At 34.8% G+C, this 12,832-nt stretch overlaps 2 protein-coding genes across 2 annotated transcripts; one reads left to right on the top strand and one right to left on the bottom strand.

Moving 5' to 3' along the window:
* Positions 1-5,702: 5,702 nt before the first annotated feature.
* LOC131614883 (uncharacterized) lies at positions 5,703-6,436 on the top strand. Its single transcript, XM_058886421.1, has 2 exons — positions 5,703-5,751; positions 5,838-6,436. Exons 1-2 carry the CDS (start codon positions 5,703-5,705, stop codon positions 6,434-6,436), a joined length of 648 nt encoding a protein of 215 aa, XP_058742404.1.
* A 3,788-nt stretch (positions 6,437-10,224) lies between these two features.
* Positions 10,225-12,181, bottom strand: LOC131612621 (uncharacterized). The gene is made up of 8 exons (XM_058884383.1): positions 11,820-12,181; positions 11,659-11,733; positions 11,292-11,578; positions 10,997-11,188; positions 10,796-10,910; positions 10,623-10,704; positions 10,438-10,533; positions 10,225-10,352 (listed from the first exon to the last, which is right to left on the bottom strand). The coding sequence occupies exons 1-5, from the start codon at positions 11,919-11,921 to the stop codon at positions 10,796-10,798; spliced, it is 771 nt and encodes a 256-aa protein (XP_058740366.1). The 5' UTR covers positions 11,922-12,181; the 3' UTR covers positions 10,225-10,352; positions 10,438-10,533; positions 10,623-10,704.
* Between the last annotated feature and the right edge of the window lie 651 nt (positions 12,182-12,832).

Raw genomic sequence — 12,832 nt, 5'->3', positions numbered from 1 at the left:
AACTTACTTTGAATAAATTTTATGTCTTGCAACACCTTCTTAGGAGCTTTATAAAAAGATAACGAAAAAATCGGTATAGCATTGAGAACCAAATTGATCAACTCCGCTCTACCCGCCATAGTAAGGTATCTCCCTCTCCACACGTTTAACCGTTTTCTAAACATCGCAATAAGATCCTTCCAAATTGATAGTTTCCTAGGGCTATCTCCTACTCTTACTCCAAGAAATTTGAACGGAAGAGTTCCCACTTTGCAAGTTAAGAAAGATGACGCCGCTTCCAAATACCAATCACCCACATTAATACCATAAATATTACTCTTGTGAAAATTAACCCTTAAGCCCGACATCATTTCAAAGCCTCTTCGAATTGCTTTCATACACCATAAGTTCGCGGTATCTCCTTCGACCACTATAATAGTATCATCCGCAAATTGTAACAAATCCACCACCTTATTCTCTTTGTAACTAAAACCACGAAATTCCCCTATCTCCTTAGATCTTTTCATTAGAGCCGTTAGCACCTCCATGACAAGAACGAACACAAACGGAGACAAGGGGTCTCCTTGTCTAAGGCCTTTCTCCACTCTAAAATCTTTGGTGGCACTCCCATTAACAAGAACGGACAGAGAGTTAGTAAAGATACAAAACTCCATCCACCTCGTCCAACGATCTCCAAACCCCATCCTCTTTAAGATGTATCTAACGAAATTCGAACTCACTCTATCGTAGGCCTTCTCAAAATCAACTTTCAAAACCACACAGCTTCTTTTCTCTCTTTTAGCTAGATCCATCACCTCATTCACCATAAGAACATCATCCATAATGTTTCTTCCTTCCATGAATGCCGATTGGTTGTTAGAAACAAGCTTCCCGATCACCCTTTTAAGCCTATTCACTAATAGCTTAGCCAAAATCTTGTACAAACTACCAACCAAGCATATAGGTCGAAATTCATTTAAGGCAGAAGGATTATTTACTTTTGGCACAAGAACGATAAACGAAGAAGTACAAGCTTTAGTTAGTTTCTCCTTTTCGTAGAAATCCTTAAAAAAAAGGAGAACATCCTCCTTTAACAACTCCCAATTTTTTTTTTTAAAGAAATACAAGTAAAATACGTCCGGTCCGGGACTTTTATTCCCATCACACGACCAAACCGCCTCTTTCACTTCCTCTTCCGAAAAACTCCTCTCCAACCAAGACCTCCGATCAAGTCCTCCAGAAGACAAAGATTAGGTCCCAAGCTAGTGACCCTAATAGTAAAAATGCCTTCTTCATGAAATAACTTTTTAAAATCAATCATCTTCCCAGGCTCCTTAACTTTCCCTGTGAAGGCCTTTCAATTCTGTGAGGATTCTTCCTGGCTAGGTTGAAAGAACAGAGTATTGGGCAACTGACGTCCGCATAAGATCTGTCCTTAACTATATAGCCATATCTTTTACCACCCGTATCCTTCAGAATTGGATGTTCTACTTCCTTCTTCCTAACTTCTTTGCCTGCTGACCAATCCTTAGTTACCTTGGATCTATTGAAGCAAGGCATATTCGCGTATAACTTTCTCCCCTCTAGGACAATATTGTCCAGCTTAGTTGCCATCATATTCTCGTCTTTAACATTCAAGAACCGAACAAAACCGAAACGTCTACCATATTTATCTTTTCTTGGGGTTTAACCACTTCCTCTATAACACCCAGATCCTTGAATTCGAAATACCATATTTATCTTTTCTTGGGGGTATAACCACTTCCTCTATAACACCCATATTTATCGTTTCCTTTGATCGTCCTCCGCCCCTCTCTCGCAATATCCCACTTCATATCCCTTCTTCCTCCTCCTGTTACCCTTTGCCAATGCCCAGCACTAAAATCTCTCATCTTCCTAATCAGAACTGAGAGCAGAAAAACGACGGAAAAAACAGAAACACCAGGAAAGCTTACGAGGAAAAACCCAGAGAAACTAAACCCCCAAGACCATTGATTAAATTTTTTAACTAATAAATATTTGAGTATAGTTAGACAGATCATTTTTGTTATTTTATTAAAAGTCAAACATTTCTAATGATTTAGAATTTACGATCCATTGACAATATAATAAATACTAATTACGTTGTTGATTTAGAATTAATGTTTATGTACAAAAACGTGTGAAATGATTTTGACTAAAGGTGTGTTTTCGTTTGTGCTAAATGTATTTATTAGAAAAAAATTTCATTCATAGTTAAAGTTGTTGAAATTATAATCAAACCTTGAGTAATTTCTATCCCTACTCAATGACAATGATGGAAAACAAGAAAGAAATTTTGAATTGCAAATGATTAGGATTTACGAAATAAAAATAAGAATATGATTATATTTTGCAGAGTTTCTTTGATGCATCACACGGCGATGGTGGAACTATTGATTTTTTTATGGAACTCCAAGCAACTGGTGCACCACCTAGCATAAACACATAACTAGCTGTGAATTTTTTGATCCTCAACATCACTACACCAGCTTGAGTCAGTGTAACCCACTAATTTACGTTCTTTTCGTTCGTCGGCTGCAGGAAATAGAATGCCATAGTCGAGAGTTCCTTTTAAATACTTTAGTATCCTCTTTGTTGCTGCTAAATGTGATAACTTTGGCTTCTGCATGAATCTACTCACCATACTCACACTGTATGTTAAGTCAGGCCTTGTGTGACAAAGGTATCTTAATGACCCAATAAGTCTTTTGTATTGAGTTGGGTCGACATCATCTTCATCCGAGTCTTTTGACAGTTGTAGTCTTGGTTCTGCAGGTGTCAAAGTCGAGTTGGATGCTTCCATCTCAAATCTCTTGAAATTTTCACTTGCAGATCTTCTTTGATACATCAGCAAGCCTTTACGACTCTTGTAGAGTTCGATGCCAAGTAAGTATGAGTTGTCTCCCAGATCAGACATTTTAAATTCCTTGCTAAGATGATCTTTTAAGTCCTCGATCTCTTTCTTGCAGCTACTTGTTATCAACAAGTCAACGACATAGAAACATAGTATAAATAATTCACTCTTGCTTCTTCTTATATATACTCCACGGTCAGTTGTACACTTCATAAATTCCTTCTCTGTTAGGAAACTATCAATCTTCTTATTCGAAGCTCTTGGAGCTTGCTTAAATCCATACAGGGCTTTATGCAACCTATACAACTTTCTCTTTTCGCCATGTTTCACAAACCCAACTGCTTGTGCAACATAGACTTCTTCGTGTAAGTGTCCATTCAGGAATGCACATTTAACATCTATCTGACACATGTGGCAATTTTTTATGTTCACTAGACCTACAAGCAACTTAATTATTATGATCCTGACAACAGGTGCAAAAATTTCATCGAAGTCGATTCCTTCCTTCTAAAGAAATCCTTTTGCTGCAAGCCTTGCCTTATGTCAAATCACTTCCCCTTAGGGATTACACTTCACCTTGTATAACCACCTCACATCAATTTCCTTTTTGCCTTGAGGAAATTCGACTAGTGACCAACTGTTATTGTCTTCGACGGACTTCACTTCTTCATTCATAGTTTTCACCCATTTTGAATCCTTCAATGCCTCAACTCCAACGAAGGGTTCGACATCTGTGTAGAAAGCGTAATGTACCAGCTCACCTTCATCATCGACCATATCATCTGATGTAATCACACATTCTTGTAACCTTGCAGGCATGTGTCTTGTTTTATGAAATCTTCTTGGTCATACATCACCTCTGACTTCTTCTAGTCAAACTTATTCTCTTTCGACTTCAGTGGATGTTTTTTCACGTAAGTTTCTCATTGAATCCTTTTTGACATTCTCAATTCAATCCATTCCTCAAGCTCATCTATGATCACGTCCTTGTTGATCCTTACTTTCTTGTTCACTGGGTCAAAGAACTTGTATCCTCCAGTCGAATGATATCCTATTAGGATCATCTAACTCGACTTGTCATCAAGTTTTCTTCTCAACTGATATGCACATGTCTGTGAGCTATAGATCCAAATACATTCAAATTACTCAAGCTAGGCTTCACACCATACCAACATTCTTCTAGCGTAATTCCTTTTAGCCTTTTCATCGTACATCTGTTTAAAATGTATGTTATCGTCGACACAACTTCACCCCAAAACTCTTTAGGTAAATGCTTGCCTTTCAACATACTTCTCCCCTTATTCATGATGTTTCGATTATTCCTTTATGCAATTCCATTCTACTGTGGAGTGTTGGGTGGCACCACATCATGCACAATCCTTTCTTTTTCACATAACATGTTGAAGTTTTTCGACACATATTCTCCACCACCGCCAGTCCTCGAAACCTTGAGTTTTAGACCACTTTCTCTTTCGACCATAGATTTAAACTTGGAAAATACCTCGATCATTTTATTTTTCTTCTTGATCAGGTAAATCCATAATTTTTTACTTAAATCATCCATGAATGTAACAAAGTGTCTATTACTTCCATCCACTTAGATTGGGCCACATACATATGGGTATATAACTTCAAGGGTTGTCTTCGACGTGCTTCCTGTAATAATGTCATATAATACATTAAATCATTAACATATCAATTCATAATCTTAAAATAATGAACATCATAATGCCAAAAAATGGTGCAAGATCCATAGTCATAATGTCATATAATACCTAGAAAAGTTCGTAATCTAATTAATTTGTAGCAAAGTCTAATTAGTCTTTCTTATTAATCCATTATCTTCAATTCGATAGCTAGACTTAGAAGAATGCCTACTATCAACGGGATGATTCTAAGTATGATCCCAAAAAAATATATTAAAATAATATACTCTTTAAAATAATGATTATTTTCTTTAACTTTTTTAACAATGATTTATACTTTGAAGTGTTATCATAGTAGTTATTAATCTTGGAGAACAACACATATTTTCTCTAATCCAGATCCTGTTGGATACGTTTTGTGCTCATTATTTTAAAATGCTATGGACTGCATGCAATAAACTTTTAAAGAGCTATTTGCTCAAAATAAGAAAATATCACTTCCAAACATTGAAAATGTTTTTTCTGCCATTGCAATCCTTCATTGAGAACTTTTCCAAGATTTTTTAAGTTACAAAATTTCATTATCTTGAGCAAATGTTATCAATGCAAATGCTTTCACAATAAAGATATATAGTTGTGGATACAAATAATTTTTGAATCAATATAGTTTTATACTAAAAAAAATGATAATATATGATTGGTTAAAAGTGTAATATATCAACTTTTATTATAGAATCTTGTTACAAATAAAATTACCACAAATGATTGACAAAAATAAATAAATTTACCATGAATTAGTTACTGACAGGTTACATCTTTAAAATATCTAAATTTCATTACATATTAAGTAAATATGTGAAAGGATGCCATTATTTGATTGATATAGAATGAACATTAAGAGCTCTCATATACATGCATTAGTTTTCATAAATTCATCCATATACACGCATTTTATTTTATTTTTTTGGGAATATTCATATACATGCATTCGTTTTCGAATATAAGAACCGATTTTAGGAAATCCTATTAATTAAAAAACAGTTTCCTATTTAGTACCAAAAAAAAATTATGAAATAAACAAAACTAATAAGAACATGTTCCTATAAATACTGGGGCAGTACAAATCTCGTGGAAGCAACAAGAACTTCTTCTGTCTTTGTGTCAAGCTCATCTCATCATCGTCTTCTATCTTGCTTATTGAAATGGCTAGCTGGAGAAAGTACCAACACCGGAGATACTCATCTTATAACGGTAAACTGTCTTTTTTGTTTTCTCTTTCTCTCTTTCGTTTGGTTTTGTTCTTTCTTTTGATTCTGTTTACTTCTTTTGGTTCACAGATAACAGGTTTTCAAGCGTGCCGTTATGGGATAAGAGGTATACGGAATCACATGCCAAAGTGATGAAGTGGGACGACTATGCTGTCAAACAGGCTGTTTACGACGCTAAATTCAGGTATTGCGCTGAGATCAACGGCTATCGCTGGGACATTCCGTTGCCTGATCCGGACATGTACATCGACGATGTAGATTGGGATGCAAGTGTTGATCCTGAACTCTGTATGGATTTGGAGAGAGAAGAAGAGGCCAGAAGAAAGATGATAGAAAAGTGCGTGATTCTGGAAAGTTCACTCTTATTAAATCAGTCATTATCAGCTCTTGGTCTAAAACCTACCGGATGGGAGGTTGACGACGAACAAGTAACAAAGCCTCCGGAACCAAGTTATGGTGCTGATGAAATTAATGAAGCAAACTCTTGGGAAGAGAATGATTCTCAGAGGTTGATTCCAGAGGTGCATTATAACAGAAGGAGAAAGAATAACATGGCATGGTCTAAGAACCATGCATATCAGCATGGTAATAATGATTATAAGATGAATCGAGGAAAAAGAAATGGAGGAAGAGGAAGAGGAAGGGGAAGGAGGGGAAACAATACTTAGACTGCAGATTTCTGGTAAGGGTTTTGTTATTTCTTTTGCTTTCTGTCCTGGTCGCTTGTTTTGTCTGGATTGCAGATTTTGCGAGCTTTTGATACTAATTCTCTTGTTTCTTTCATTTTTTTTATATTCTATTAATATTAATATATGGGGTTCTACTTTGCTGTTAAAAACAAAAATTATAAAAATGTTTTTTTATAGAATTATGACGGTTTAAAAGAGAACCTAAAATATTAAAATACTGATCTCTTATTTGAATGAGTGCACTGACTGACATATAAATATATTGGATTGAAATGATTTTCATTTACAAATTAAAATCAATGATTAAATTCCTTTTAACTAATAAATATTGAATGTAGTTAAACCAATCATTTGTGTGATTATAATGATTTAAAGTTTACCTTCATTCACAATATAATAATATTAATTACATTGTTGATTCGTACAAACTAAATATTTATTAAAAAAAAAGTTTATGTACAAAAAATGCAGAAGTGATTTTGACCAAATTAAAAGAAAAAAAAAAGTTCAATTCTATAGAAATGTTTTTATTTGTGCTAAATATGTAGTTGATTAGAAAAGATATATCAACTAAATAGATATATATTAGAAAGAAACCTGTAATTTAAGCCTCCTAGCTCGTAGGTAGGCATATAAGAGCGTTTTTAAAAGCGCCGTCATTGCTAAACGCAATATTTTAAAGTGCAACCTGTAATTTAAGCCTCCTAGTTCGATCTGTAATTTATATTTATTTTCAACCTGTAATATTTTCGACCTGTAATATATTTTCAACTTGTAATATTTTCAACCTATATTTATTTTCGACCTGTAATATATTTTCAACATGTAATATTTTCAACCATAGGTAGGACATTATATACCATTATATACCAATATAATACTATTTTAATCCAACATAAATTATATACATCATTATAGTTCAATTCACATGTTTACAACAGATACATATAACGAAATCATCTCTAACAATAACTAAATCAGAATATAAGCCCGAAATTCTCAAAATCCGACGAGCGCACGGTCCTGGTCCTACAAAGTATGAAGATAACAACACGGTCAATTAAACTAACTTTGCTCAAACACAACTAAAGGCTCCAACACAAAGTCATTATCAAAATTCGTCACACAATAATGAGCAAGCAACACAAAACGACCCAATCCCCTCATATAAAATTCTGCACTAGTAGTATTTGCTCAATATGAAAACAACACTAAAATTCTATACCACAACAAAGTTTCAAAACAGACCCCACAAAAACATCTATACTTCAAATTTTCCAAGAAAACAAATTGTCCTTCAGAAACATAAACAATATTATTAGCAACAATTTCATGTGATTTGCAACTCAATCCACCAATGTAACGTGTCATCAATCCAGTGTCAAATCAAACTATCAGCACCACTTATTTAAGAATCAAACTCAACAACAACAAAAACAAAGTTCAGCGCTCTTATTCAGCAAACAACAAACTTGATTCATATAACAACGTCATCATCGTCAATTAATATTAAGCAAAATGAACCAACATCCACCAAAGAAACTCAAACACAAAGTCATCATCAAAATCCGTCACACAGTAATGTATTCATAAAACTTTTCACACAATAATGTATTCATACCTATATGAATAGTCGCTGAATATAAAATTGATACAATTCCTCTTTGATATCTTCCAACTTAAGTCTCGTGTAAGAAGCTGCATAGAAGTCATCAAAGTACTACATAACAAAAATATAATATGCATGATTTAGTTAAATGTAATAAATTATAAGAAATTATCCTAAGTTATAAATCCATACCGTGATTGGAATCTCTAATTGATTCGTTTGAAGAATTTCTTTCAAAAACCTCAAAACGAAGTATCCGCAATCTGTACTGTTTCGCTGTTGCGGACACTAAATAGAAAAACAAATAAGATTTTATAGATGTCTTGTTTTATCAAGTAGCATAACTATTATAAGCAAAATTGTGAAAATTAATGTGCCTGCACTTTGATGCAAGTAATGTTGTTTGATTTAGTCCGGGATACCTGTGCATCTCTTTGACTTCGGAACACTTGTAATGATCTAAAAAAAATATAAAAGCATATATTTAGATCAATCTCACAAATAATTAAATAGATAAATATACACGAATATTTAGAACGATCTCACTTACCTATCAATCGTTGACTTCATAGCCGGATAATTGGTCCATTCACCATCTACCGAATTCAGAAAATATACCACTTCTTTTATAGGGTTGATAGCAAGCAACAACTAGTGTGCTCTATAAATTAAAACAAAAGTTTATATGAAATTTTTTCTAATCATAAGAAACAAGATTAGATGAACCAAGAATGAAAAACTAACTCTACTGGTCGGGTATTATACGCCCAAAGATACAGGCTTTCTGTATTGCCGGTGGTCATGAATCTATCGACTAAGCGCTGTCTAACTGAATCCGGTTCCGTAGCAATTGGTTGTCCGCTGCAATGGGAGGAAGACACGAAATGGAATCTGTTTGACAATTCAGTCCCGCGCAACACTTTGTCTTACAACAACCTTAAATAAAAACATAATAAACATTAGACTATTTTCATTGAAATGTGTAAATAAATTGTTCAACTAATTAAATAATATATTCATCAGATTACCGGATGTATGAGTGAATATTACCGACGCCTAATTGGTCATGCGTAAAAATCTCTTTCATGTCATCTAGTGCAACATTTTCGAGGAATTCAATACCAAAGACAACTTCATCCATATTAATTTCACGGAAAGTACCTGTCGTCAAATATGACATATCAACAAGTGTTCCGAGTGTCTGCCGGTATCGAGGCACAAAAGCACCTCTTTTTGCCACGGCCTTCGGCGGACCCTTTTCCTTGGGTGGTACGCTACGAACTTCACTATAATATTTTTGGTCTACGGCCACGCTAAAATTTTCCACAGCTCAGAAACTATGGCCACATGCATGATTTGGCCAGGGTTTTCTTGACGTTAAAGTTTAATTTTCTTGTATAATTAGATTTTAATTTTTGTAATCATTGTCTACACAAATGAGTATTGTTGTTGGAATTTTAGATTGACCTAAAATGACATTTTTTTCCAAAATTTTTAGATTGACACAAATGATTTTCCAACAACTTTTTTAAAACAATGTTAGGGGATGTTTAACACTCTGCAACCTTTTTTTCCAAAATTTCAAACTTCCTTCCCTCCTTTACGAGATGGAAAAACACACTACAACACGTTGGGGCTTTAAAAGCGCTGTGAAAGCCAGCGCTGGCGTAGGTAACAAAAGCGCTTCAGAAAGCGCTCTGGTAGGCCCCCCCTATAAGAGCGCTTTTCTGGAAAAAGCTCTCTGGTAGGCCCCCCTATAAGAGCGCTTTCCTGGAAAAAGCGCTCTGGTAGCCCCCCCTATAAGAGCGCTTTTCCAAAAGCGCTTTCGTATGTTGCGTTTTATTTTTTATTTTTTATGCTTTTTTATTAATCTTTGGCAGCGCTTTTACTAAGAAGCGCTTTTGTAGGTGGACCTTTAAGAGCGCTTTTTAAAAGCGCTGTCGTTGCTAAATGAGGTATTTTAATGTGCAGCCTGTAATTTAATCCTCCCAGTCGACCTGTAATATTTTCGACCTGTAATATGTTTTTAACCTGTAATATTTTCGACCTGTAATATATTTTCGACGATATAATTTCAGCCATCAGTAAGACAATATATATACCAATATAATACCATTATAATATCCAAAATTATATATATACATCATTACAACATCAATAATATTATAGTTCAAATCGACACAAATCCTACATGAAAAATTGCTTAGTATAATATTGACACAAATCCTCTTTGATTTCTTCCAACTTAAGTCTCGGGTACCCAGCAACACGGAATTCGTCAAGGTACTACAAAACAAAAACATAATATGAATGATATATTTAGTTAAATGTAATAAACTATATGAAATTATCTTAAGTTATAAATTCATACCATGAGCGGAATCTCTAATTGATTCGCCTGAAGGATTTCTTTCATAAACCTCAAAACAAAGTATCCGCAATCTGAACTGTTTCGCTGTTGCGGACACTACATAGAAAAACAAATAAGATTTTATAGTTGTCTTGTTTTATCAAGTAGCATAAATATTATAAGCAAAATTGTGAAAAATAATGTACCTGCACTTTGATCCAAGTAATGTTGTTTGATTTAGTCCGGGATACCTGTGCGTCTCGTTGACTTCGGAACACTTGTATTGATCTAATTAACAAATATATAAAAGCATATGTTTAGATCAATCCCACAAATAAGTAAATATATAAATATACACGAATATTTAGAACGATCCCACTTACAAATCAACGATTTCCTTCATAGCCGGATAATTGGTCCAGTCACCATTTACCGAATTCAGATAATACACGACTTCTCTTATAGGGTTGATAGCAAGCAACAACCAGTGTGCTCTATAAATTAAAACAATAGGTTATATAAAAATTTTGCTATACACAAAAGAAACAGAGATTAGATGAACCAAGAATGAGAAACTAACCCTACTGGTCGGGTATTATACGCCCAAAGATGCAGACTTTCTGAATTGCCGGTGGACATGAATCTATCGACTAAGAGATGTCTAACTGATTCCGGTTCCGAAGCAATTGCCATTCCGCTGCAATGGGCGGAAGACACGAAACGGAATCTGTTAGACAATGCAGTCCCGCGCAACACTCTGTCATACAACAACCTTAAATAAAAACATAATAAACATTAGATTATTTTTATTGAAATGTGTAAATAAATTATATTGTGGGACTAATTAAATAATATATCAGATGAGTGAATATTACCGGATGTATGAGTGCATATTACCGACGCCTAGTTGTTCATGCGTAAAAATCTCTTCCAAGTCATCAATTGCAATATGTGACTTGAATTCAATACCGAAGACACTTTCATCCATATTGATTTCACGTAAAGCACCATCCTTCAAATCGGACATATCAACCATTGTTGCGAGCGTCGTCCGGTATCGAGGCACAAAAGCAACGCCTTTTTTTGCCGCTTGCTTCGGAGGACCAGTGGGTGGTACGCTACGAACTTGCTGCGTCACTTGTTGTGACTCCCGAGCGGATGCCTAAAAATCATATAAGTTAGGTAAAATAAAAAATCATGCAGATTTAGATTCAGATTTATATATTAACACTTTAAATGTACCTCTTTTAGTGATGCAACAGACTCCTCCTCCTGTAAAATCCCTTTACCCTTAATTGCGGGTTTTATAGGAGCAGTCTAAAATTAAAATGTAAAAAATAATTAATAAACGGTTTAAAATTGACATTCGAAAACTAAATGATTCATAATCGTTTTCAATATACCTCATCACTAATGGTAATGAGCTCCGAGGGCCATGCAACAAATGATCCTATTGCATCTCGCAACAATGTCGTCTCTGAGACCATGTCAGGTACCGGTAGCATCGCATCATGATGTAATACAACATCCACCGATACTTTCAGGTGTCCATCCAGGAGCGGTCTATGGTGAAGTAAATCTCGCAAAGTGTTGTGCACTTTTCCCTTGCCAACTAGTCGATAATTCGGTGACGATAAGTATAGTTGGCAAGATGAAATGCCCTAAACCAATAGTAAATATAAAGTCATTATCATTAATAAAATAGAACAATTTGTAAGGAAAAAAATTTATAATTACCTCGGGAAATTTCCTTTGACAGTTGATACTAGCCTTATCACTAGTTTCTTTCACCGATGAAGTGTTGCACTTTTCTCTCATATACATATCTTTATCTCTTTGCAATTCAGAGACTTGTGCTTGCAATTAATTCCTGCAACTTTTGCAACACTTCTTCATTGGTAAGATTTGATCTTCTCCTAGGACTCTTGTAAAAAGAGGTTGGAGTCACACCATGACCCTTACCCCTCACCCGACCGGGATACTCAGGAGCATCTAGTGCTCTACTAAGTACGCTCCCCTCACCGGTGGATACCGATTGCGACAAGGTCTCCTGTAATTCATTTACATTTCAATAATTATTAGTGGAGATAAAAAATCATTTATATATTAAAAAACATTTAATTTAATTAAAGACACAGTATTATACTTACACATTCAGTATAAACTCTCTGAACATCGGGATCGACATCTTGATTCTTGCCCACACGAGCTTCCTTCCACAACACATGTACAGGAAGTGAAGTTTCCTCACTTTTAGTCTCCTCTAACTATGCATTGACACAAATGATAAAATCGTCAAATAAAACATGCACATTTAGACAATTAATTAAAACGCATTTCTATTTACTTACAATTTTATCCTCTAAGCGTGCATATCCCAAACGCCCTTTTTTGTATGGATACGCGGGTTTGGATG

This window comes from Vicia villosa, linkage group LG6, assembly GCF_029867415.1.
Source record: "Vicia villosa cultivar HV-30 ecotype Madison, WI linkage group LG6, Vvil1.0, whole genome shotgun sequence".
Lineage (NCBI taxonomy): Eukaryota > Viridiplantae > Streptophyta > Magnoliopsida > Fabales > Fabaceae > Vicia > Vicia villosa.
Note: the sequence above shows the minus strand (reverse complement) of the source record. Positions and strands in the feature narration are given on the sequence as shown.